General features: G+C 29.3%; 2 protein-coding genes across 6 annotated transcripts; one reads left to right on the top strand and one right to left on the bottom strand.

The window, feature by feature from the left end:
• Positions 1-5442: 5442 nt before the first annotated feature.
• On the bottom strand, positions 5443-12056 carry LOC132946588 (probable RNA-binding protein 19). 2 transcript variants are annotated; one of them, XM_061016632.1, is made up of 16 exons: positions 11862-12056; positions 11576-11780; positions 11324-11487; positions 10293-10457; positions 9972-10224; positions 9703-9912; positions 9425-9607; positions 9160-9311; positions 8974-9087; positions 8173-8308; positions 7971-8108; positions 7784-7902; positions 7512-7714; positions 7325-7438; positions 7031-7266; positions 5443-6314 (listed from the first exon to the last, which is right to left on the bottom strand). In XM_061016632.1, exons 1-16 carry the CDS (start codon positions 11895-11897, stop codon positions 6250-6252), a joined length of 2493 nt encoding a protein of 830 aa, XP_060872615.1. In that variant the 5' UTR covers positions 11898-12056; the 3' UTR covers positions 5443-6249. The 2 variants fall into 2 exon arrangements, with proteins under 2 accessions (XP_060872615.1, XP_060872614.1); XM_061016631.1 differs by having other exon boundaries at positions 5449-6314; positions 7784-7905; positions 11862-12055.
• On the top strand, positions 6637-20024 carry LOC132946589 (G-protein coupled receptor 143-like). Of its 4 annotated transcripts, none has more exons than XM_061016634.1 (7): positions 6637-6724; positions 16275-16427; positions 16580-16691; positions 18006-18094; positions 18176-18354; positions 18839-19166; positions 19302-20024. In XM_061016634.1, exons 2-7 carry the CDS (start codon positions 16278-16280, stop codon positions 19488-19490), a joined length of 1047 nt encoding a protein of 348 aa, XP_060872617.1. In that variant the 5' UTR covers positions 6637-6724; positions 16275-16277; the 3' UTR covers positions 19491-20024. The 4 variants fall into 4 exon arrangements, with proteins under 4 accessions (XP_060872617.1, XP_060872618.1, XP_060872616.1 ...); XM_061016635.1 differs by lacking the exon at positions 6637-6724 and adding an exon at positions 14940-14985; XM_061016633.1 differs by lacking the exon at positions 6637-6724 and adding an exon at positions 15861-16069 and having other exon boundaries at positions 19302-20023.
• The last annotated feature ends 7046 nt before the right edge of the window (positions 20025-27070 follow it).

Raw genomic sequence — 27070 nt, 5'->3', positions numbered from 1 at the left:
AAAATATGTGGGAAAGTCGATTTTAAGTATTCAAATCTATTTTCAGAATTCTTATCGCTACAATAGATCAATTGGAATGTTTGGCAAAAAACATGTCTAAAATACTATGTCGCGCATGTGTTAGATAAAAACAGAAAATCACGGTATCGAATTCCCTTAAATATGGGTGGGTGGATATTGATAGAAGAAAAATAGGAAATTTAATAGGTCAGTAGAACAATATTATGAGGGGTAGATCACCTAAAATTATTTGCCACTGTACCTACCTATATTTTTTAGATTCCGAGTGGAGAGAGAAATGTCTGAATATATTGGATTTACACTTTTAATCATTTACTATAATGTGTGTTATTTTTTTTATATCTTTATTAATTTTCGGTCACCTTTAATGCAGTTAATTTTATTCAATGTTCAACCTTCAACATAATTGAGAAATTGGTTTCAGGTATAGTGAATTGTATCGATAGTTGGTGATTACAGATTTAGTGTACGAAATTCCAAGTAAGTATCTACTATTTTTAATACTAAAAATAAAAATATTTAAGAAACACAAGTTTTTGATAAAATAAATTTTATTATCAGTCGTAATTTAAAAAGGAATAAGCGTAGAAAATTGAAATTTTCACATGGTATTTTCTAGAAATAGTATAATTTTTAAAATATTTTCTCTTTTTTTGAGCATTAGGATTTAAAATTTAAGGTAGCTAGTTGTATGTTGGCTTATGTTATAGAATTTTTGTTCATCAATAAAAAAAAAACTTGTAAACGTAATACAAGGTTCTGCACAATAAGTCATACTTACAGCTGCTTTGAAATGAATAAACTTCCTCAAAATGATGAAATTTAGAAATTATTTGGTAGATAGCAGGAACATAGTTATAAAAAAAATCATAAAATGTTCAATATTAATTCCTAAGGATTGAAAATGTTATCCAAGGTTGAAGGTTCATGAAGGACGAAAGTTCATCATAATGCATACATGCGCATGTTTTACAGTAATTTAAAAATATCAAAAATAAATAGGTAGATATGCAATATTTTTTATAATAACGTATAATATTATAAATGTATAATCTGTATTTAGTTAGTAGCTAGTTAAGTAACTGTAGGATAACAACTAATAAACAATTCTTTATAAACATGAATACCTATTGAATAATATAATCAAATTTAGTATTAACCATTATTTTTGTTGTTGGATCATTATAGTAATAGATAATAATTAATAGTATGACAATTGACAATATTGTGAAATTTGTAATTGCGTCGAAATATTTTTGATTAGTTACATTTCGTGATAGGTGACGGTCGGTATACTTGGTACCTAGTGGAAGTCTTATACTCTTACTTCTTAGATCATACCCACACAATATTGTAGCCTGTAGGTATAATATTGTATATAATCTAAAGCAGCGGTTCTCAAACTCTGGTACAAAAAAGGCTGTGTGGTGGAGCACGGGAAATTAATAAATTAATATTTTTACTAATGCGGTGTATCGTAGAAATTTAATATTATTTTATGCCTTGTATAAATAGGTAGTTATTAAATGTATTATTTATATTATTTATTATGTTCCTTAAGTTAAAATTGTTATTTTTTAATAATTTATTTGTAAAATGTATTGACATTTTGAATAGGTAGTTCTATTTTTAGTCATTAGTAGTACATGCTTGAACCACAATTTATACACATGACTACATGAGTGGCACGCGAAAAAAAATGTTGCACATTAAATGTTCTCATTTTTAGAATGTGAAAATTCATTATGTGAAAATTTGGTTGTTTAGCTTAAGAGTACAGCCTGAGTGGTTCTTATACCCGTGCAAAACAGTTTTTCCTATGTTTTACATTTGTTATACGGAGACAACACGTCATGTGGGTGTACCTAGCGTCTTCTCAACAATCATACAGACTATTTGATTCATTGCTATTTACATATTATTGTATACAAGTTTAAAACTAATGTAATGCAGTTTATTATAGTATTAGGACTTAGGCGGGTGTGGAGGGCAAAGCCCCTCACGGACCTGTGTAACATAAATTATTCCAGCACCCCATAAATTCACACCCAATGTGCGCCCATGGCTGGAGAACCAGCATATTATTGAACTTTTTTTTTATTATAAATTACTATGATATTAGTCATAACGTAGAACTAAACTTATTAATTGTAGACTGTAGTAAGTACCAAAAAATATGTTAAATTTGTTTTTATCCCAAAGTTGTTAATGATAATACATTAATGCATCAGTAGCGTATATACGATTTTTCAAGGGGAGGATATATAATTTTAAATAGACATTCAGAATACTTAGGTACATTTATTAATATATTATAATAACCTTGATATGACCCTCATATTCCCTCTCCGTGGACACGCCACTGTAGTGTAATGCATTATTATCAAAATAGGACCCACCATAAAAAAATCCTAGACCCGCCACTGGTGAGGGGGGGACCTACCTATAGTTGTATAAAATGTTATAATAACGTATGTCGTATACAGTTATATTAAATAAAATCTTATACCAGATAGATAATTAATTTAAAGAAAAACAATAATTATATTTCTAACCTTTCAAAGAAATATTGGAAATTTGAACTCATAGTTAATATTGAAAGTAGAAGAGTGCGGTGCTTGGACTATAATAACTATATAATAACTATATCGATAGGTACAATCATTTTTACACTCTATAATGAGAAGTGGTTGATTTCATTATTATGGTTATATTTGCTGCGGCCTGCGATGGTACCTAATTACATTGGAGTAAAAAATAATTCTCGGAATCATTATCGACACTTATGAGTATTGTGATTTATTAATATTACTAATAATGATTATTCATTTAAACTAAAAACCATAACCAAAATGCTGCCAAGTACTAAGTATTCAGTATATTATAGGTAACTGCTACACAGTACATATGGAACAGGTACCTATCTATAGAGTACCTATTCGAGTTGATACACTCATGATGAGTACTGAGTACCTAGTACCGTCATAATGTAGGTTTCTCTTATAGGTGTGAGAATCTATTAGAATTCAATGATAAACAATTGAATACGATTAACGACGCTGAGGAGATTCGCAGACCTCAGGTCCTCAGCAGGTCCGTCAGCTTATAATACTAACTACTATAAGTATATTTTGTCATATATTTACGATTTTCGAGTATATAATATAGGTACCTACAACCTACTGCTATTTTTAGTCATTAGTTTTACTATTAGCAAACAGCAATACAGTACATTTATTATTATATTATTAATTATTAGGACTTAGCCTCCCTAGTTTTATTTAAGCCCCATTATTTTTTAAATATTATATTCATTCTTAAATCTAAAGTCAGTAGGTAGGTACCTAATAAAAAAACAGTCGAATTAAAAATAAAATAATGCCATTATGGGATTTTGTAGGCAACTCGATAATCAGTGAACAAACATGTTATCTATCTAATAATTAGAATCGCGGACGTTTCGTCCCCGTCCATTATTAAGATTTAAGATAGTACGTTTGGTTCACGTGTGTGAATAGTTGGCCCACCCAGCCAATAGGACTTACTTCGAAGCAGCAACAATATTTTGCAAGTAATTTGCAAGCACATTTTTAGAATTTGCAAGTAACCGGGTTTTGAGTAACTTAAGGGTGGGCCAAATTAACTTAGCCCACCCAAGTTGTTCGAAACAGCCCAAATCGATACCAAAGGACAATTTTTGATTTGCAATAATTTGCAAGTTTGATTTTAGAATTTTCAAGTCACTCAGTCTCCGCCCGTGAGCTTTTGAAATTGTGAAATTAGCCTATCCAAGTTGTCTGAAACGGTATTTTAGTGTATATGATTATAATATTGTACACAGTTCTGCATAGGCGCAATTTGGACAATTGATTTAGGGGGCTGAATTTATAATATCAATACAGAGCCGCATCATTTTTTTATTAGGTGGATTTAATTGTGAATATATTTAAAAACTTAGGGGGCTTAAATAAAACTAGGAGGGGCTAAGCCCCCCTAGGCCCCCCCAAACTGCGCCAATGCAGTTCTGTATACACACAATGACATTTTCAAATGCAATTTTTTTGGCAAAAATTAATTTAACGTACCTACAGTATTACCAATGCCTATAACAGTAAAATTAATTAATTTTATCATAATAATATCATACAATTTACTTAGTAATATAGGCAGACAGAACATCTTCACATAAACTTGGGTGGGCTAAGTTCACTAGTTCAAAAGTTTACAAGCGGAGTCTAAGTGACTTGAAAATTCTAAAATCAAACTTGAAAATTCTTGCAAATCAAAAGCTCTCGTTTGGTATCGATTTGGACCGTTTTGGACAACTTGGGTGGACTAAGTGAATTTGGCCCACCCTTGAAACACTCAAAACCAGTTACTGAAAAATTTTAAAAATATGCTTGCAAATTCTTGCAAATTACTTGCAAAATATTGTTGCTGCTTTGAAGTAAATCCTATTATGTGGGTGGACCAACATCACACATGTGTTTGGTCCCCCGGTATTTTAAGTCACTAAATTTATTTTAAATAATCATTATTTTTTTTTTAAATTTTTATTATTTTTATAAAACGTAAAATGTCAGTATAATTTATAGGTATTAATAAAGTAGTTTAGGTAAGTACCTACGTACAATATAAATTTCATCAGTCAAATTTAATTTTTAAATAATATGTTGTATAAGCTATATAAAAATATTATACATTTAGATACAATACAAAATGTACATTTACATAATTATTTATGTTTTTATATTTCATTCACTGTTTATTTTAAATTTCAATTTCAATACCTATCATGTTAAAATTATTTACAATAAAATTACTTATTCTTTTTCAAAAATATAAAATGTCAGTATAATTATTAAATTTAAATTCATTACAATTTAATTTTTATCAGTCAAATTTAATTTTTAAATAATATAATTATAAAACTATACGTCTTGTCTTATGGCTAAATAACATTTTATAACTCCCGGAGGCCAAATGTTCTATCTTAATAATTTTGACGGGGATGAAACGTCCGTGGCAAGGTGGATATCTACCTCGGTTCGTGGACTTGTTTTTTGCATAGTGCATACCTATCATGAACTAAGAAGAGTTCATGACAGCTATTAAAGAATATTATTAATTAATATCGTAAAATAATGTTTTTTTTATGGGGATGAAACGGTGTGAACGAAATGTCCGTTTACGGTTTACCCTAATAACTAATGTCAATACATAATACCTACATACATAATAATATATTATAAGTTATAAACAATTATTATTAATATTATATTTATGAATGTTGTCTATTGTTAGTATTTAAAATCAATGATACAATTGATTTTACTTTGTTAACTTCATTCGTTTAATACATTTATTTATGGTATTAGTATTTTAAAATGTTGTAACAACCATGTTTGAACATTTACACAGTGTAATATAGGCAACCCGATTGACGGGAAATTCACTTTAATGTTGTTCCTCTCTAATTATTTAAATTTGTTGTTTGTGTTTGCTATCTGGCCTACGCTCATTAACAAAATGCATGCAAGAAAAATTATTTATTTATGTTTTGAACAATCTTTAGAGTAAAATCACTTATTACAGCAACTATAGAAAGTAATATTTTTGAAGGTATGACATGTACATATCCATCTAGAAAATTATATAAACACAGTTTTGTTTAATAGATATTTTAACTTCAAATTTGGACAAAATTAGATATTTAAACAGGGAATAATGATTTTAGTTACTTTTTAGTAATTTATAATCGTATAAATGATGTATATATCAATATCATTGAATTCAAATTTAACACAGCCATTACACAGTGATCTTACATTCTACATAAAACCTAATGTATAGCAGAGTGGTATAATTTCAATTTTAACCTCTCAAAAGGATCAACTATAAATTTAACTTTTCATCTAAAAAAATATTGAAGTTGAATGTATCAATTTTTTTTTTTTTTTTATGTTGTATACAATATACATAACAAAACAAAAAACACATTGTAAAATCAATGTATTTATCGTTCTGCTCAGAATCTCAAATATAATGGATGATAATAATTTATTATTCAACTAATCAGTAGTTAAATTATAATTTATATAATAAAATATTGACATATGTGTGTTTGAGGTGAAAATAATATAAATTAATATTACATTTAAAACAATTGTCACTTGTCATTTATTTACTCTAATAAAATTAATATAAAATTATTTTTTTTTGTGATTTTTATTCTTTAATTTCTTCTTCATCAATTTGTATATCAGAAACACCCTTACAGTGTTTTTTTGGTCCTGAAAAAAATTTAATTTTAGTACCAATAATTAATATTTTTTAGTAAATGAACATCAGTGTCATAACTCATAATTTTAAAATGGTTTCTAGTGTTTCTAGTTGGACCTTAGATCATATACTTCAAATGTCCCGATAACTTAAAGTACATATTAACGACAAGTCTCTGACTGAGATTCTGATGTGAAAAGAAATTTCACATGCTTATCTGTATGAATTTATATATATATATAAATATAAACCAACAGCTAAATACCCAACGATTCGCCTCACGCATGCACACTTCAAGTATCTTAGTCAGACTTGTCTCATATATGTGCTTTAAATTGTTTATAAAAACAAATGACAATTGCTCAATCCATAGTATATAATCTAAGGTTTCTACTTAACCCTTTTTCGTCATGTATGTGATGTGAGTATCCCATGTTTTTATTTACTAACATAACAATACCCAGTATGGCATGGTCCAGTAAGTAGCCCATGCCATTCCAAGTTACAGATCAATATAAAAGTATATCTATAAAGTTTTAAAATGTTTTGTACTATTAGTATATGGGCGGACATTTGGTTAAAACTAATCTAAGTAAAGAGGCTGCACCACAATTACTATTTACACTAGATAGAATGTGATCTACGCCTTAACACCTATGACATTGTAAGACATTTTAAAACTTTCTAAACACTCTAAACACTAAATACAACTTCTCAAAAATCTAACCTCCAGGTAACTGATATTGATCTGCAGTTCTTTTACGCATTTCATCAAGATTTTCACCAGCTTGTGCCCATTCAAGCACCAATCGCCTACCATACAAATGAGTGCTTTGGCACATGGACTCCATAGCTGCTTTTGCTTCGGTCTTAGAATTGTATTCAACAAATGCAAATCCTCTATGAGTGCCAGTTCCCACCATTTTCTTTGGCATTCTCAAACCTTTAAGTTCTCCAAAAGTTCTAGAACATTAACAATAATACAATTTCTAACCTAAAAATTATGTTACAAGAAACATACTTAAACAATTCAATAACTTCTTGAATACTCGCTTGGAATGGTATATTACGTACAAGTATTTTGGTGCTTTCTTCATATGATTTACCTTGTTTTCGTTCTGCAACTGCTGCATTTCTGTAAACAATTAATTTATTTATTAAAATGCTTTAAATATAACAATATAACTGTATAACATTATACTACTAACTGTAATGTTCTATTTGAACGTTTAAGTTCAATGGAATGATCATCTAACATTGACAATTGTTTGGTTTTCAATGCTTCATTGACTGATTTCTGTCGGTAAAATTGAATGAAACCATAACCCATTGACAGAAATTGTCCTGGAAGATTAGGGTCTTTTTTTCGAGCAACAGTAACATTCGCAATTTTCCCACAAGGTTCAAAATGCTAAAAATAAATTGAATGATCATGATGGTTTTTTTATTTCTAAAAACTAATAAATTAATTTGTTTATACTTTTGTGATATGTTCTTCTGTAGTATTGAAATTTATGTTTTTAATAAACAATGTGGTATCAGACTCAGGCTCATCAATATCATCTTCAGTATTTTTATTGGTATAATTTGGAAAGGTTTCTTCTAAGGTTAAAATTAAAATAATCAATCATTATTTTCTTAAATGTAATTTTTTAATTGTTATTTACCATGAATGTTCTGAGGAACATCAGTGAACACTTTATCTGGAGCCCACTCTAAATAAAGTGGTAGATGTTTGAATTTAGAATAAGCAAGTTGACGAAATGCTGTTTTTGCTTCTGAGTTTTGTACAAATTCTATTAATCCTATATCAAAATAATGTCATTGTTAAAAGTTAGTTCAAACAATAAATATTTTAACTTAAATTACCAGTGACCCCACTAGGTGGTAATACTACTCTGTTTACTAAGCCGTACTTGGAGAAAATGTCTTTCAACTCAAGTTCAGTTGTGTCAGCAGGCAAATTTTTAACCAATATAACATTTTTGCTTCGATTTATTACAGTCTACAAAAAATAAATATTAATTACAAATTGCTACAACTACATAATCTTACAATAATAATTGTTAATATAAAATCCAAAATTCAAAATTAAAAAAGTATTAATAGGTTACTTAATTACTTAAGTATACTTTTAATTTAGAAAATTCATTAACACAAATTTGTTGTGTGATTAATTTTTTTTCCACAAAAACAAAGAAGAAGGAAGATCAAACAGGATTATTTAAACTTGTTTAATTTGACACTCATTATTTCAAAAATGATAAAGATTTTTAAAATGTTTTTTTACAGTATCATTTTATTACAAAACAAAACATTAACACTATTTTTAGTAATCATTTTTTAAGCTTTTGATATTTTTAAATTACAACATAAATTTAAAAATGTAAATCAAAAAACTTAAAAATTAATATGATAAGTAAAACACATAGTCTAAAAAAAATATTTTTTTACTTCTAGTTTTGGAAAAAAAATTGTAAAATAATCTGCCTACATATAATTGTTGATAAGTCTAAGAAACAAAATTCTCAAAAGCTATAAAATGTATGTTCCTATAGCTTAACCTGACAATTTCACATACCAACACAGGTATATGTGTAATATGTATTTAGAATAATTAATTAATACATTTAAAGAATATTAAAATGGGTAAATTAAAATAAGACTTACTTGATTGAATATATCTAGTTTAACACCATGATTTTCTAGGTAAATTTTTGTATCTGAAACAATTTGTGATTCACCTAGAGCTAATCTGACAGCAGCATTATCACCAGTAAGCACCTGATAACATAAGATGAGATTAGTTAGTAGTTACTTGTGTATACAAATAATAGTTCTTTTTTAGTGTTCTACATTTTCTTTAGTCGTGTTATAAGTCTTAGCAATAATGTCAGCAACAGCGTTTTGGCCTAAAAATAGACTGTTCCAGTTGTGAGATAACCCTGCTTCAGATTTAAGTTTTGCCATTTTTTTCTTTTTGAATGAACTACCTTCGTCAGTCGTTTCTATATGGAAAATTAAACAAATTTATTGAATATTAAAAAAATTAATTAAAATTTTTTTTTAGTCATTACAAACATGAAACAAACAATTTATCATACAATAATAAAATAATTACCATTTTCTAGATTAATTTTGGCCTTTCCGGGTAATAAATGCATCATTCGCCCATGAAATATTGTACCGTCCAATTCAGTATATGCTTTTACAGCATGTTCAGGCATAAGATATGTAATTAAACCATAACCTTTGACTTGACGAGATATTTTATCAATAGGAATTATTACTTCAGTTACAGGACCTATAGAGTATTACAGTATATCAGTTTAAACTAGTGGATATAAGTTATATATATTAAAATAATTACTACATATTTAAAAAACTAAAAAAACAAACCATATTTTTCAAACACTGTTTGTAATTCTTCCTCTGTAGTAATGAATGGTAAATTTCGAATAAATATACGACCAGATTCTGCAATACTTTCTTCATGTATCAAACTATCAGTTTGTTTCTGCCAATCGGGATTTCTTTTATTAAGGTTATTGTTTTCTTCTAGATCATCAGTTTCATTTTTCATTGGGTATAATAGTATTCGTTTTCCATCTAAAATGATCAAATTGTTTAAATATAAAATAAACTAGTCATTGTACATCTGAACATACTTAAGAAACTCTTATTTTTAATGAGACATTGTTCAGCATCACATTTATTTTTGAAACCAATATAAGCCACGCCTTTGATTTTTGGTGGTAAACGTATAGAATCTAATTTCAGTGGCTTGAAAAATTCTTTTAACATGGCCTTTTTTACTTTATATGGTAAACCACGAATTACAATTGTATGATATTCTGTTTTAATTCCTGGATTATTCAAAATCTCTGCCTCAGATTTCTTACCACTTTTTATTTTCAAATACTAAAAAACATTATGTCATATTCAATAATATTATATTATGTATGCATATTTATAATAATTTAACATACTTCAAAGTCAGATATATTGGCATTTGCAATTTTGTTTGTAGGCTCTTCATCTATTTCTTTTTGAGTGGATGACTCTTCAGTTTTATCTTCATTGTTTAGATCCTTAAGAATTTTTTCTTGTCCGTGAGCTTCCAAGAATTCAGTAAACATAGGATCACTTAAGTGCTAAAATGTGTTAATTCATTTAATATTTTAACAAACATAAGATACAATTTTTTTAACATCATTGTAGAAATAGATTTTATAGCACAGATTTATCATTTGTGTACAGTAGAAATTGTTTATAATAATATACCGGATTAAATGGCCTAAAATTTAAACTTTAATTATTTTATTTAATGTTTTAAAATATGAAACTCGTATACAATCATTTAGAAATATGTAACATATATTCATTTTTACCCAAATATGCAAACACAAAAGTATACTATATTTAAGCATAGAATCTGCACATTATAAAACGTCAGAATATTCAACCATCAAAATTAATTTAAATTGTATTTGTTTTTGATATAAAGTTTCAAATTGGGTTGAATAAGGAAATAAAAATAATTAGTATCCTTTTCTATAAATGTTTGATCTATACCTAACGTCTATTAATATGTGTATTTTAGAAGGATTTGCACCGGTATATAATCTGTTCAAAATGAGATCAGTACCGGGTGGCCAAGTTGTGCGCATAGGCGTGGTCTCGTAAAAAGACGCAAACATATGCACCGCCATAGTAAATATCTAATTTTGAACAGAGTATAGCTGTTTTTGATGTGATTTATAAAATAAACTATTACTATATTTTAAACATAACAATACATATTATTTACAATAATTAATGTATTTATTCAAGATTATTAGAAATATTTACTTATAGTTCAGTTGTATTGAAATACAAATTAATAATAGCTTCCAAAATATGTAAATCACCAAGAGGTTTTGATTAGAGATAACTATTTTATTAAACAGTTGATGTAGGTATGAATAACATTCTAAACAGAAATTATCTATGGTAAATTACAACTGTAACCCTATAATACCTGTTTTAATTTTTCTTCTACTTCAGATTTGAGTTTATTTTTTTTTTTAGTCTTGGGTTCTGTTTGGATTATAACTTCTTCCGATTTAGGAGAACTGTGCTCTATTTTATAGGCAGTACTATCAGGCGCATATTTACTCCATGATCTGGGCTTATTATCGTCACCTAGTGTGATCAATTAAAAAACATATGAATATTATAAAACAAGAACAGTAAAGTTATCATAAAATTCATACTTATTTGAAATATTTACCTAATTCGGTACATTTCTCTACCTTTATACGTAAAGAATGGAGAAAGGTATTGTCAAAATAATCTAAAGCTGCTTTAGCTTCTTCTTCGTTTTGAAAACCCACAAAGGCAAAATGACGAAATTTACCAGCTTTTGTATATTTAAGTTGGACATCAGTAATAACTCCTTTTTCACTGAAAATTTCCCTTAATTTGTCATCAGTTATCTAGGAACATTAAGAAATATTAAATGTATACTTAATTATTTAAATTTGATGATCTAGAGCTCTGCTCACTCCTAAACTTACGGCTTTTGGTAAATTTTTTACGATTAAACGAGACATTTTTTTATCAAAACTTTTGCAATAGGTACTTAAGGAAAAAATACTTAATACTTAGTCGTTAATAGTTAATTCTTACAGCATTTCTGCGTATTATTATCCTGCTTTATTTGCAAATTTGCAATAATGGTAATCACGTGTGTTTTGAAGTTTCAATATGATAAAAGAGGCCAAGGTGTGATATGCCAATATAATAATATTGATACCATTGTTAACCGCAACCACGGACCAAGATAATATAATGGACTGGAAACGACATGGTGGGCGGGTGACGGGGGACAGCCCGCAAAAGGTTCCTCTGTTATCATCAACACACATAATTGAATGTTTTCAGCGCTACCAGTGGTTTTATTTAGCGTCAAATTTTGTATCTCAGTCCGTGTTTTATACAGATGGCGCTAAATTAAATTAAATCTCAATTATGATTGCGCATTTGCCTCGACTTGTAGTCTTGTACAATATACTTTCGAGGCCACTGATAAGCTGCTCGTTTCCAGAGGAGCGTTTAAATACAGGAATGCACCGCTCATAGTGCGCATGCGCAATATGGTATCGTCTGCATAACATAGATATTAGATAACATGTTGATTATTGATTATCAGTGATTTAAGCGGCAAACTAAAATTTTGAATAAATACGATATTATGGTGTGGTATTCAAAACTTACCAATTCTTACCCAAACAGGTTTTAGCTATCTTTATGATGCTATTTTATTTAAGGTCACTGGTAAAACACATTTTACCTGACACAGTAACACGCTTATGACATAGGAATTTAGAGTATTTAGACATGTTCTATTTCCAACACATTGATTGAAGTAAGATAATAAAAACGTAATAGGTGGGAATTTCTGAATATGATATACTAAAATTCCATTTATATTAGTTAGTGTAAAACTTTTTTGTACTTTACGATATATTATATCTTTTTACAAATATTACTATTGACTAAAACTATTATATTTCTATATTATTAAAAAATGTTGTACCTACCATAGACTAAATGTACCAAATTGTATCAGTATAACTCAGTTAAAACTTAAAATATACTAAATTCGCAAATTGCAATATTAATAATTTTATTTAAGTTCAATAGGTATAATATCACATTATCAGTTATCACTGAGTTATCAGTTACTATAGTTATGCGGACGATACCATATTGCGCATGCGCACTATGAGCGGTGCATTCCTGTATTTAAACGCTCCTGTTTCCAGTCCGTGACCGCAACCATGATTTAAGATATTATATCGTGACTGCAACCATGGATCTTATGAATACTACTTCATCTATCGTTAATTACTACCACTACTTTCGACCATATAAACCATAGGTATAAAGTTATATAAGTAACTATTTTTTTTATAATAAGTATATAAGGATAATAGTATATACTTTAATACTTAGGGCCCGTATATGACTTAGTTTATATGGTAGAAGACCACTACTATATACTAAATAGTAAATAGCGAATTCAAGAGTTCCAGACATAGAGTACTAGTCAGTGGCCGATTATTTTCAACATTTTTCTGGGGGGGGTGTCCTAAAAAATAATATGGATTTCAAATGTATTATTTTTATTTTTATAAAATTAATTGGTTAATCATATATGTATATATCAGTTTCTTCATCACTCAAAAACTTCTGTGCATGATATCATTTTTTTCTATCATGTTTCTGTGCAAATGAAAACCATCGTTGTTTTATAGGCCTAAAAAGTAAAATTGCATGTTTGGCACGAACTAAGATATCTTAGTGTTAACACAACTATTCACAATTATTTTTCATATGCATTTTATTAATTTTTTTTTAAATTATTAAATTTATTTATCAATTATACAAGTTACAACTTACAAGTACCTATGCTAGGATAACACATAAGAATCGTTTTTCGTATGCGATAATAACTTATCGCATACCTACAACCTACTATATAATTAAGAGGACGCTACACCTGCATTTTTTGTCTCCGTATTACAAATTTACAACCAGAGGGGGGGGGGGGGGGGTCTGTTAGACCTGGATTACAGGGCCCCGGCTATTTTAGGGGCCGTTGAAGTGTATTTTTAATTTTTGAAATGTTGATAAATACTTATTTTATAGTAATTTTTTTAATGCTGTGGGTAACCAATTATTACTTAGAAATCGTGTATAGAACACCCATATCGCTTTTAATGGGTTGTATTTTTTTGGAAGTTTTGTATAGGGTCCGCAAAAATCTTTAGTACAGGGGGCCAAAATTTGATGTGAGAGGCCTATGTACAACAGCAAAAACTGTTTTTTGCAGGCTGTAGTGATAGTTTCTCTGCAATGACTCCAAATTGATACCTATACAATATAGTTGAGAACATTATCTGTGAAACATCGTTTTTATTTTCTTAATATTACTTATACGAAAAAAGTTCTTATTGTTTCAAAATCCATTATTTTTGTGTTTTTCAAACTTTAATAACTTTTTTTGTAGTTTCGTTATCGTAAAAATAAAAACGATATATCACAGCCAAAGTTCTTCTTTTTATGTGGTGAAAATTTCGTTTCTTATAGATATGATTCATAACCATAGCCCATGGGTAAATAAATCTAGTTAGTATAACATAGCACGTGTGTCAATGTAAACAATTGATCAATGTATAATTTTACTTGTTTCTGTTTAAAACCATTTACTGATTATCATTTGGTAGGTGAAAGAACCACAGATCTAACAATAATAATAATAATAATAATTCTGTGAAACAACCATTGAACTATATAATATTATATAGCTATTATATTTAACATAATAGTTCAATGGAAACAACAGTTGTTGTAGAGATTAATAGATTATCAAAAAAAAAGGTTATATAGCTGGTAAATATTGTATAATATGATCAGTGACCTATGGATGCATAACCAACATTATAACCAATATATTACATACATCGATCATCGATGTATATTATAATGACTAGGTAGTTATAATCTTCACTAATTTATTAATTACCTATTTAATAGAAATATTTATAATTTGTTATTTAAGTTGTATGTGGTTTATACACTGTTAAAGATTCCAATTTTTCAAGTAAATTGAGAGTTGTTACTTTTTTGTTATTGGTATGTATCAAATTAAATCATATTCTTATATCCGAATATTTGGTCATGGAAAAATGTACAGTTCGAGATGCGTGGCTCTTAAAAAATGATTATTGTAATAATACAATTTCAACATGGGGGCAAAAGCATTGAAATACACAGGTTTTTTCATCGTTTATGCTAATTTAAATAGTCACTTTTATGTCACCTAAAAAAACAATAAAATTGGTCCACTGGCGTAGCCAGGAATTTTGTATGGTGGGGGGGGAGGGCTAATTCTCATAAAAAAATACAAATACAATATGTCTTTTATTTACACTTTTTATTTTTTATAAAAGTTGATAAAATTCTAAGGTCAACACAGTCAATGCGGGGGGGGGGGGGGCTATAGCCTCCTTAGCCCCTCCCTGGCCTCGCCACTGAATTGGTCACTTTTCTCACTTTTTTATTTCATTTTTTGAGTTGCAACTTGCAGCCTTGTATTATATTACCATTACCTATAGTTAAAATCAATTAAGTAAGAAGTAGAATTAAAAATGTGTCACAATAAGATTTGTCCAGATTATGAACTGATCTATTGACCATATTTCATTACATCGTACTCGAACAAAGCAGCGTGATGTATCCCACAGTTAAATTAAAAGATAAAATAATAATAATTTTATATTTTTATTATGGTATATAGCATAAGAATATAAGATATTAATTCTAAAGAAGTCTTAAAAACAAAGTTGAATTATTATGGAGATTAGATACTTTTAATTATTTTGTGGTATGTTTTGAATGTTTTGATTCTCTTAAATATATAAAAAGTTATGCTCCTATCTTGGATCCGATAGTAATACATATTATTATCTTTAATCTTATTTTCAATTTATATCGCGATGACCGGCAAAAACTGATAACATATTAAGTACTAACATTTTTTTTTATTCGTTTGTTCATTATTGTGACTGCGTTTATGACGTACTAACGTAGTAAAATTAGTTTAAAATTTAAAATTGCTGTTACTAATTAATTTATTATAAATTATAACATATTATGTAAATTAATTAACAAATTCTAATCGCTATTCTGATTAGAAGATAAATTAACCTTATTAATGGTAAGATTAGTATTATAAATTATTATCATGTTGGTTAAGATGTACAATAAAATAAATATAATATATTATGTTATGTAATAACTAATAACCAATAGGCTATAGAGTTTAGGCATGTGTAATCAATTTCTGTCTTGAAAAATAATTTAATATTTATATCCGATCTAATATTTACAATTTGAAATTTGAATTCTTTTCGTGTTTATAGAATATGGCTGACCCATCCATTCAAACTTTTTGTTGCCGGAGAGCTCTTGATTATCATCCGTCTTATAAACTCATGAACGAATTCAATACAGACCGCTTTAACATGGTGTGTTTACTGTCTTCAATAATAGGTATAACTGGTGCAGCATACCAGGTAAATGATTGTTTAAATTTTTTTGTATGTAGTTTAATCAATTTTGATTTGATTACCTTGTTTTCAAATAAAAAGATTAAAGAAATATATTCAAATACCTAGATATATAATATATACATGTAATACCGAATCGTTAATTCATTTTTTTTTAGATATTACCAAAAATCGAGCTAAAAGTTCCAAATAGATTTTATTCCAATATCATGCGGCGAGGAAAATATATTATAATGTGGTTAGCAATAGCAGATATCTGTGCATCATTGGGTAAAATAAATTTTTTATGAATATTTATTTTGGTTAAATCCATCTATATTAACATACAATCCACACATTTTTGTTTTTATTATTGGAATATTTATTATTTACATATCATCTGAAAAACAAATTATAAGACTTATATAATATATTTATTTACCTAATTTTTCGAACTGAAACGCTATGACCAAATTTTTAGGAACCTGGGACTCCTTTTTCTGTGGCAATTAGTGAATTTGATTATTTTTTCAGTTATTATATTGTAAAAAAAAATAGAATCTACAGATTTTTATTTAATATATTTTATATTTATTACCTCAATATTTACGAAATTGACAATCTATAAACTAGGCGCAGATCCAGAAAACTTTAAAAGGGAGTAATAAGAAAAAAAAAATTAGTTTTACCTTTCTATTTTAGATTACATAATTGTTAGTACAAATTTATACCCCCCCCCCTAAATTAGTGCTTGCTGTAAACGATTATGGCCTACATATTGTCTGTAAAATTTACAACAAAATTTGAAGTATCACTTGATCAGAGGCCTGCACTGCACTCTGAACTGGAAATCCGTATATTTTTAAATTTTAATCACAGTTATATCAATAAATGCTTAAGTGCATGATTATGGTAATTAATCACAATGTCCAATTACTGTCTATTAAAATGAATAAAAATCAAATTGCCTATAATTGTTTACAACATTCTTATCAAGACGCCCGGTGCCAATGTAATTGCGTCCACAAAAATACGCTCTTAGAATAATGATCATGTTTTGTAGAATCAACTAAATTTGATAATTTTTTTTTAACTTAGAGTAATATTTTACAGATTGCTTTGAACTCTGTTTTTTAATATTTCAATCTCAAACTTAAGGTATAATATTATGTCTTTAAAAATTATGCAATTATTAATTTTTTGTTACTAATTATATTATATAATTATTTTAAATAAAATAAAAAATTGTAGTTCAATGCAGCCTGTTGGAAGTCTTTTTCTTTCAGATAAAAAAAAAGTTATCAAAATCCGAAAAGTCCTGAAAATTATTCCTGTGTAGTCATTTTTTTCAATACAATAAATTGTATCAACCTTTTTAAATTTTTATAAATTTTGATGGAAATAAAGGCCAAAGAGTCCAAAACTGATCTGTTTTAGCACTGATTTTCCTGTTCTGAATAACTGTTAAATCCAGTTAGAGTATTCTTGAAAAATTGAAATATTGTACATATTTATTATGCATAAACAAAATTTAACTATCTTATTTTAAAGTATAGGAATAATTATATATGTTGGAAAAATACCTCTATCTTGTTTTGATTTTAGGTATACTTTTAAGGTCTTGTTTAAAACTAATGCATCATTTTCAATGGTACGATGGACAACCTTATACAGTTTCTTGTATATTTTTAGCAGTAAGTTTTATTTTTTAACTTTTAAATGATAAAGTTTCTATGTTCGTCAAAAGTTTAATATTATTATCTTATTCATGAAAGGTTTGGATTCAATACTTTTACATTGTAACTTGGTTTTGGACTTTGTCATATGCTGTAGACATGTGGAGAGCATATCAAGATAAACACTCATGTAGAAAATTATACCATATGGTTGCTTGGTCAATTCCTGCCATATTTACATTTATTGGACTTTCTGCTCTTTATAGACCAAATGCAAAGTATAAACTGTTTAGAGGATGTCAGCATACTATTTGTTTTCTGTCTCCGGTCCATAATAGCAAATTTGTGTTCAGCAGAATAAATTCTGTGTTTTTAGCTTTAATATTAAAGTAAATTAACCTATTATTAAATTTACAGGTAAGTATATTGTCTATGTCACCTCGTAAGCTTTTAGTGAGTTATACTAAAATATTAATTTGAAAATTCCCATGACTTGATTTCAAATTAAAATATTAAATATCCCTATAATATAATATATATGATATTATTACCATAGGCCTAGGTCTTTGATTATTGATTATTATCTTTAAGTTTGATAATAGATGAATTAATTAACTAACAACATAAAATTGGATTTGCTGAACAAAATTTACCATAAGTTAGTCAGAAATGAATGTTGTACTGACATCCACTTAAGAAATGTTAATGTTTGTGTAACTTGATATAATTCTAAATGTCTTCTACATTTTTTATTTTTTTTAGTTGTCACAATTTGAGCCTCAAAGAAAATATTGTTATGAAGTTCCTTCCAAATTATTTTTTTACATTTTTGCCAGTGATCGTTGTTATGGTAGTCAATCCAGTGCTCTATTCTTTATCCACTGGATACATATACCACATAATAACTTCATACATGGCACAATACTCAACAAATGAACGGAAAATGTTGGACTTATTTAAACAAAGATTTGCATTAATTAATCTAGCATTTTACTTGTGTTGGGCGCCCAATTTAATCAATGCAGTAATAGTTTGGACATCTTGGGATAATCTACCAAATGGTGTGATGCTTACACTTTGGTATCTAATGGTATCTACATGACTACATACATGTTTATTATAAAAAAAAAATTATAGTTTTGAAACTCATAATATTTTTATATGAATATCTAAACTAAAATTATGGATCATTAATGTCTATGTAAAATATAAATTTTATTTTCAGGCTATTTTGAATCCTATGCAAGCATTTTTCAACAGTTTTCTCTATAACTTACTTGAACATACGGAGCAAATCTGTTGTAAATGTTTTGGTGCCCAAAGTCGAGTTCAAGAAATGGTAGAATGTAGACCTTTATTAATAGCTAATGTAAAAGGTTCGTCAAATTCAAATGGTTATGAAATAATTGAATGATTTAAAATAACAATTAATAACTTAACCAATACAAATATTTATTTTAAAAATGTTCAAGATATATTTTGCATTTATAATATTAGTATGTATTATGTTTTTTTTATTTTACCCTAAAGGTATATTAATAATTTATACCTCTGAACAAAACATTTTTTTGTTTGGTATTTTCATTGTATTAATTTTTTATTATGTATGTAATTAATATATTTTTTAACAATTGCATTTACTATTTTACTATAATATTAGTACACCTCAGACTGAGAATAAAATATATTAGTGTTATTTTTTAAATATATATAGTTCTACCTCTTTATTATATTTTATATATTAGAAATTGATAATCCATCCAAAATATAAGTGTTATATCCATATTTTATTTTATTTCTTGTTTGTATGACTTATTTGAATATGTATGTTTTTTTTATAATTCAATTGAACAAAATTATTATAACCTCAAATATTTAATTAAATTAGACTAATATTTGTAAATGTAACATCTAAAAATAAAACAATTTTGTATTTTATATTCATAAATAAAAATAATTATACATTAAATATAATACAAGTTGTTTTAGAATATTCCAATTGCCTATTTAGTATTTGTTGAAATTATTCTTAATTTGTTTATTTCAATCTATAATGGCTCTAAGGGCTATAATGCTATATAATATGATTGACTATTAAATGATTCTCTAATTTTACAGTAAAATCTAAACAAATGTGTTACTTATATAATAGTCGTTGAAATTATCTCCCCAATGGCATAATTAGGAATTTGTCCTGGGGCGGATATACATTTTTTTACACAAAATATTAAATTTTCAAATACATTGGTGAGTATATTTTAATACAATATATAATATTGTGAAGGCTCTGGGGCGTATCTATCCCTCTCATCACCCCTTAATTACGCCCCTGTACCTCCCACTAAATATAAATGATTGCGGTGTTACCTATTACCTTTTTTCGTCTAGATAATGTTATTAGTTATGACTTATTATAAAATTGATAATTGTAGTATATAATTACATATTAATACTTAAGTTAAAAAATCATTTAAGATGTTAGGATTCATAAACAGGAATACGATTAATTTTAAAAATATTAACTCATTTATAATATAATATTATTTAATTTCAGTATAATATTTGTCAAATTGAGATTCAACTTACTGTACTTTTAATTTTTATTACTAAAGGGTATACCTAGAGAGCCTATATAAGCTTATACAGGGTGTATCTTATATTCTTATATCATTGTATGCGGGGTTTTTTAACGATTATGGATCGATGACATAGGATTTCGTTAAAACAAAAAAGACGTGTTTCTTTATTTTTAACAGGCAATTTTTTTAAACACGCAGGTGAACCAATAGCAAAATCAACTTAATTTTTCCAAATGGCAACTACTATATTTTTAATGGATTATGGTAAAGCTTTATTTTCTGAAAATGTTGACAGTCAAATCATCAATTTTGGTTCGCTAGTTTATTAACTATAGTCCTCTAAAGTTTAGTAAAATCTGCATTAATACTTTTAATTGAAATAATTGGTATAGGTTTAATTGACAAGAGCTAAATAATTTTTTCTTATAACTACCTTTGTATACACTTAAGTACCTAGTTTCATCAGTGTAGTAAACCGACGGTATTACTAATATTCTAAGTACATTCTCACGATAGGACAACAACAACAAGAAGGTTAACTACATCAACGATTCCAGGAACCACGTACAATGTACGTACCTAGAGTTGACAGCGCGATTAAAAAACATTTTGCATTTCCACGATAATACGAAAACAACCTATGAAAATAATCCGTGAGTGACAGCGCAATTTGAGGATTAAGTAAACGGATTATAAATATCTGCAAAACTTAATTAACTTGGTACCAATAAGTGCCAATCATTCGCTCGGGTTGTTTTTGCAATAACAACGTCCAGCCCGGTTCCTTTCAAATATCCACCTCCTGGACTCTACCGTGTACGTTTGTATCCGTATAGATTTTATATAAATATAAGATAGAATCTATAGTAAGATTAGATTTAGTACAGAGTCTGCACTACGCACACGCTGAGTCTCGGGCAGATGCTTTTCGCTCTGTCCTCAAATTTATATATGAAATTAATTACTTTTTAAATAAATTACTTATAACTAACTTGTGCAACTTGTCTCTCTACAACCTTCTCTCCTACATTAAACATCAACGTCGACGAACTCAAAAATATAAGCGAGCAGTGAGGGATCACTACACATCTTTTGGTGTCAGGTGTGGGGTCACCTGAAGGAAGAATTTTGGTATCCAACCCAGAATCAAGTACATCAGCGGACCTCGAGTTCAACCACGTTGCTGAAACCTAGGAAGGAAGGAACGACCGAAGCAAGCCACCAACTACACTCAGCATAGCCAAGCGGAGCATCAACGACGAGCCAGCAGAGCCGCCAGCACGCAGAGCAGACAGGACCAGACAAAATCGCAATGAATACTGCATTGTAAGTTGTTGTTTTAAGCAAATATATATAGTAATGTCTGAGAGCTTTACTAATTCGTAAATATTTTGTATGTCTAAATCAGTAGGTAAATCGGTGCCCCCAGGTAATGACACTTTAATGTCCTTAATGTTTTCTAAAAGTTCGCGTGGAGATATTAAACTGGTATGAATTATTCCTATTTTTGCTTGTTGTATTATTTCAAGTAATGTATTGGTTTCTAACATATGTTTTGTTATTAGCAAATTTATAATTACGAAGTGCTTTAACAAGTAATTTTTTGTTTGTTGTTCCCTAGATATATTAATAGATTCGTTATAAACAAAAGTTGTATTATAGTTTTGTAATCGTCAAACTTGGTTTGTAATTTAACTATTTTTATTTGTTCTTTAACGATTTTTGTTTGTGTCGCGTCGTGCGTTTGTCCTATATTAAAAGTAAATCGTTTTACACATTCCAGATTACATATTCCGTATATTAATCTGGCCTCTTTTGCTATTGTTCCTAACGTTGTACTTCTTTTGGAAATTTTATGTTCTACGGATTCTATTACTAGTTCCCTTATTTTACGTAGTTCCTTTACTATAGTATTATCTGTGTACACTAAGTTTTTACAATTGTTATCGACGTTGTGTGCGATGGTTATACATAGTGTTTCAGTTTGGTTCATAATATCGTCAATATAAACAAACCGTTCCTTATACTAAGCAAGATTAATATATGCAGTTAGGTCCCATTGAGACGTAATAAGTTTCAAAGGTCCCCTGTTCTCGTAGTATAGGCCAGAGTGTCGTGTTAGTTGTTCGTCGGTGTATCGAAAAGTTCCCGACGTGAATGGTATTATCAGAAGTATAAGTCTGAAAATCGTTTCAGCTTATTAGTTAAATATAGTTTTATAATAAAAGTTTTACTTAATAGTACTCAATATACCCGTTCCATTGTTCAGGAAACTACTAATAAGAAGTAATATGATTATGAGTGTAAAATAAATAGAATGATAATAAAATAATATTATAATTAATAAAATCCCGTAACCCTCATAAAATAATTTGATAATAAAATCTTAAATACCGTAGTATATTATAATAATAATAAAATAAGAAAAACATAACTAATATTATTAATTAATAAAAAAAAAAACATAACACTTGTAAACTAATTTATACTATAAATTATATTGGTGCGGACTGCGGGGAGAATATTTCTCTTTTTGTTTTGTTTCGCCCGCACCGCATCGTTAATGATATCCCTATGTATTTTATATAACTGTAAAAACAGGCACCTTGTCCATTGAACGTCTGCTCGGGGGTCGTGAGCCTCAAGCCCCCCGTGAAAAAAGAGATCGCTGCACATAAGAGTGTGTGCCTCGTTGAGTTTAAGTGATCGCCCGTTCTTTTTGTACTTTCCTATCGGAATAGATGCTATGAGTTGGTTGTCCCATAATTGGTTAGTAATAATACAAAGTTGCCATCCATATGGAGATCCCAACCATGTAATGAAAATATGGGTTTGTCTATTTTAAGGAGTTAAAGTATTTGTTTATCTGTACTACCCTCCCAGGTTAATATTGCGTCATATTTGTCTAGATGCTGTTTGATTTGGGGCTGCGTAAGGTTTGGTGAAAGAGTATGGTCAGAATCGTAAAGTTGTGCAAGTATCGGGTATAGTAACTCAAGTCTGTCCCTAAATATAGATTTAAAATGTTTCACTAAGTGTTTCCACTCTTTGTCCGTTATGGATCGATTCTCTTGTAAAAATAATGCGCGCCCCTCTAGTTTTGTGATGATACCCGGCTGGTATCGGCCCATGATGGCGCCCGATATGAGTACTAAGTGGTCTCGGCTGTAGCTGCAAAATTCGAAATCTACGGTTGCGTATTCGGGTATCTTACTGTAAAATAGATTGATTATATAAAAAAAAATTATTTAGAAAAAGAAAACACAAAAAAAAACTTCATGCTTCACAACAGAAACCGTATTAGTCCTATTGTTGCTTTGGATATATATATAGTATTAGATAGTTGCATTTTAGTGATTAAATAGAGATATATATATATAAAATAATTAGGTTGATTAATTATAGAAATGTTAATCGTTTGTAAACAAATATGTCCGTTGGGTCCTCTGTGTTATCAATAAAATCCTTTAGTACTAGGCACATTGGTTTTCTAAGTGATTGATTTCCCTTCATCAGGTCATGTGAAAAGTGATTGAGCGTACGAGTAATTCCCAGTATTTCGGTGGGTGAATACGGTTGAAGTAAGTTTTTGTTTGCTGTGTCGATATGACATATTAAACAACTTGAAATTTCGTCATGATATAAAGCGTTAAGATTATGTTGTTGAAACCCGATTACCGTACTAAGTTCCTTAATGAAAATGTGTTGTTTCACTCTAAAACAATAAAATAGAAATAGAATATAGAAAATAGAGGAAAAGAAAATATAAAGATTTATGATTTATTTATTCATTATCGTCATCGTCGTAATAACGCTTAACGTTATTTTTATGGATACGATATTCGCGACGACCTTTTTGAATAGTTATGTTTTCATTGTCATGTACTAACAGAACTTCGAATGGCCCTAACCAATTTAAACTAAGCGCGTTCTTTTTATTCTGTTCCTTAATTAACACTCTATCGCCCACGTGTAGGTCGATGGCGTTCATAGTTCTATCGTAATATTCTTTGTTAGCTTCCTTCTTTTGAATAAAGTTTTTCCTAGCTATTTTATGCGTTTCTTGCATAATGCGTTTAAGATCGAAAACATAATTATCGTAATTATATTGTGGTTCAGGTTCCTTATGAAACGCTGACGGAATTGTAGGTTTGGTTCCAAATACTAATTCGTATGGTGTAAAGTTTGTAGACGTATGCACTGTCGTGTTATAACAGAAAGTTGCGTAACATAGAAGTTTATCCCAATTACTGTCCTTGTCCACAAAGCTACGTAAGTACGCTTTTAATGTCTTATGGGATCGCTCTAAAAAACCGTTTCCTTGTGGGTGCCATGCAGTCGTCTGAATCTTTTTAACGTCTAACAGTTTACACATGCTTTTAAAAATGTCTGATAAAAAGTTGGTTCCGCAATCGGTTAAAATGGATTTTGGAATTCCGTATGTGCATATACGAAACATTCGACAAAAGCTTGTGCCACGGTTGGAGCGTCAGTCGAAGAGAGTGCGATAGCGAGTATATAACGAGATAACTCGTCCTGTAGTGTTAGTATATACATGTTTCCCATCAGAGTTTTAGGTAGTGGCCCGACAATATCAAGACAAATCCGTTCGAAAGGTTTGACTACTGTACTGGTAATCATCATAGGTTGTTTTGTCTTAACATGGGATTTATTTTTCTGACATAGTTCGCAGCTTTTAATATAACGTTAAACATCTTTTTTAATATTACGCCAGTCGTGATTAAGTTTTAATCGTTTCAATGTGCGCGATATACCGGAGTGTCCGCCCAGAGGTGAATTGTGGTGTTCATAAATAATTTGTTGTTTTTCCTCGTCGGTAAAACGTTCACCTGTATATATTTTTATCACAATTTCGGTCGATCGAAACACGTACCGAAACATTGTTCGAATTCTCAAGTAGTTTGTTAATGAGGTAGGTCCGTCTTTTGACCGTGGAGAAAGATTTAATCTGATTCGAGATGCAATATTACCGAATATTTTGTAACGCTGAATAAATAGTTTCCGCTTTGAGCGGTGTTGTATGTGTTTTGGTGATGCCATATAACACTATTAATTTCGGTCCATCGGCGTGCGTGTAGAACTGGTTATCGTCCGAAAATTGAATTTTACTAAGGTCAATGTTTTTTATGATTTCGCGCAATAACGGTTGTGTAATTATTTTGTCTTCGGAAATCGTGACGATAATATTTTCGCTCTCCGTAACCTTGCTAATGTCTCCCGTAGTTTTGAGAATTTTAGAATTGAATATCGGTTTACTTTCTGCGGCACAGAATTCATCGAACTCAGCGTTGACCTTAGTTGGATCCGTTTGTACTACTCGTATACGCGATAAACAGTCGGCGTTCGAATGTTCGGGTCCCGCCCTATAGGTAATAGTATAATCGTAATCAGCGAGTTGCAGACGCCAGCGCATAAGTTGCGACGACGCGTCCTTAATACCAAACAGGTATGTTAGAGGTCGATAATCGGTAATAATATTGAAATGACGTCCATACAAATATGGTCTAAAATATTTCACGGCCCATACAATGGCTAATAACTCTTTTTGAACCACGCTATAGTTACATTCATCTTTATTTAACGTCCTAATTGCGTATGCGATAGGTTGGTCTTTGGGGACTGCTCCCTGTGATAAAACGGCCCCTATTGCGTATTGACTCGCGTCGGTCATCAAGTTAAACTCCCCGTTTTTCCAATCCGGATAGATTAGTAATGGCGGGTTCATTAAAGCTTTTTTAAGTTCCTCAAAGCTATGTTCACAGTTATCGGTCCAGTTAAATGGTACGTTTTTTTTAAGTAAGTAAGTTAGTGTTTTCGCCGTTTTTGCAAAGTTGTCGACAAAACGTCTGTAATAATTAAGAAGCCCTAGAAATGATTTAATATCTTTTGCGTTTTTCGGTTTTGGGTATTCCCAAATGAATTTTAATTTACTAGGATCAGGCGATACCCCGTTTTCGTTAATTACATGTCCCAAATATATAACCTCTTTCCGTAAGAAAGAGCACTTTTGGGGTTGTAATTTAAGTTTATGTACGCGTAACCTATCGAATACCTGTTCTAGTTTTTTCTGATGGTCATTTAAGCTGGATCCGTGTACCACTATATCATCTAAATATGCGGTGCACATTTCCTCAAGACCCATAAGAACGGATTTCATAGCGCGTGTAAATGTTGCCGGAGCTGAACTTAGTCCAAATGGCATACGTAAATATTCATAATGACCGGACTTAGTAGAGAAGGCGGTCTTGTGGGTATCGGCTGGATTTACATGTAACTGATGATATCCATTTGCCAAATCTAGAGTAGTGAAGTATTTGGAGGATCCTAGGGATTCTAGAATCTCAAGTAAGTTCGGAAGTCCATAGGCTACATTTTCAGTTACTTCGTTAAGTTT

The sequence above is a fragment of the Metopolophium dirhodum genome, chromosome 6 (assembly GCF_019925205.1).
Source record: "Metopolophium dirhodum isolate CAU chromosome 6, ASM1992520v1, whole genome shotgun sequence".
Lineage (NCBI taxonomy): Eukaryota > Metazoa > Arthropoda > Insecta > Hemiptera > Aphididae > Metopolophium > Metopolophium dirhodum.
This window is presented reverse-complemented; position numbering and strand designations above follow the sequence as displayed.

Coding starts and splice junctions, on each gene's coding strand:
- LOC132946588 (XM_061016631.1), bottom strand. CDS start 11,897: ATGTCTCGTTTAATCGTAAAAAATTTACCAAAAGCC. Junction 9,913..9,971: donor TAAAAATAAGAGTTTCTTAA/GTATGTTCAGAT, acceptor TGATCATTTTAG/ATGGAAAACGAATACTATTA. Junction 9,312..9,424: donor CAAAATTAATCTAGAAAATG/GTAATTATTTTA, acceptor TTTTCCATATAG/AAACGACTGACGAAGGTAGT.
- LOC132946589 (XM_061016633.1), top strand. Junction 16,692..18,005: donor AGATATCTGTGCATCATTGG/GTAAAATAAATT, acceptor TTTTGATTTTAG/GTATACTTTTAAGGTCTTGT. Junction 18,355..18,838: donor CTTTATAGACCAAATGCAAA/GTATAAACTGTT, acceptor TATTTTTTTTAG/TTGTCACAATTTGAGCCTCA.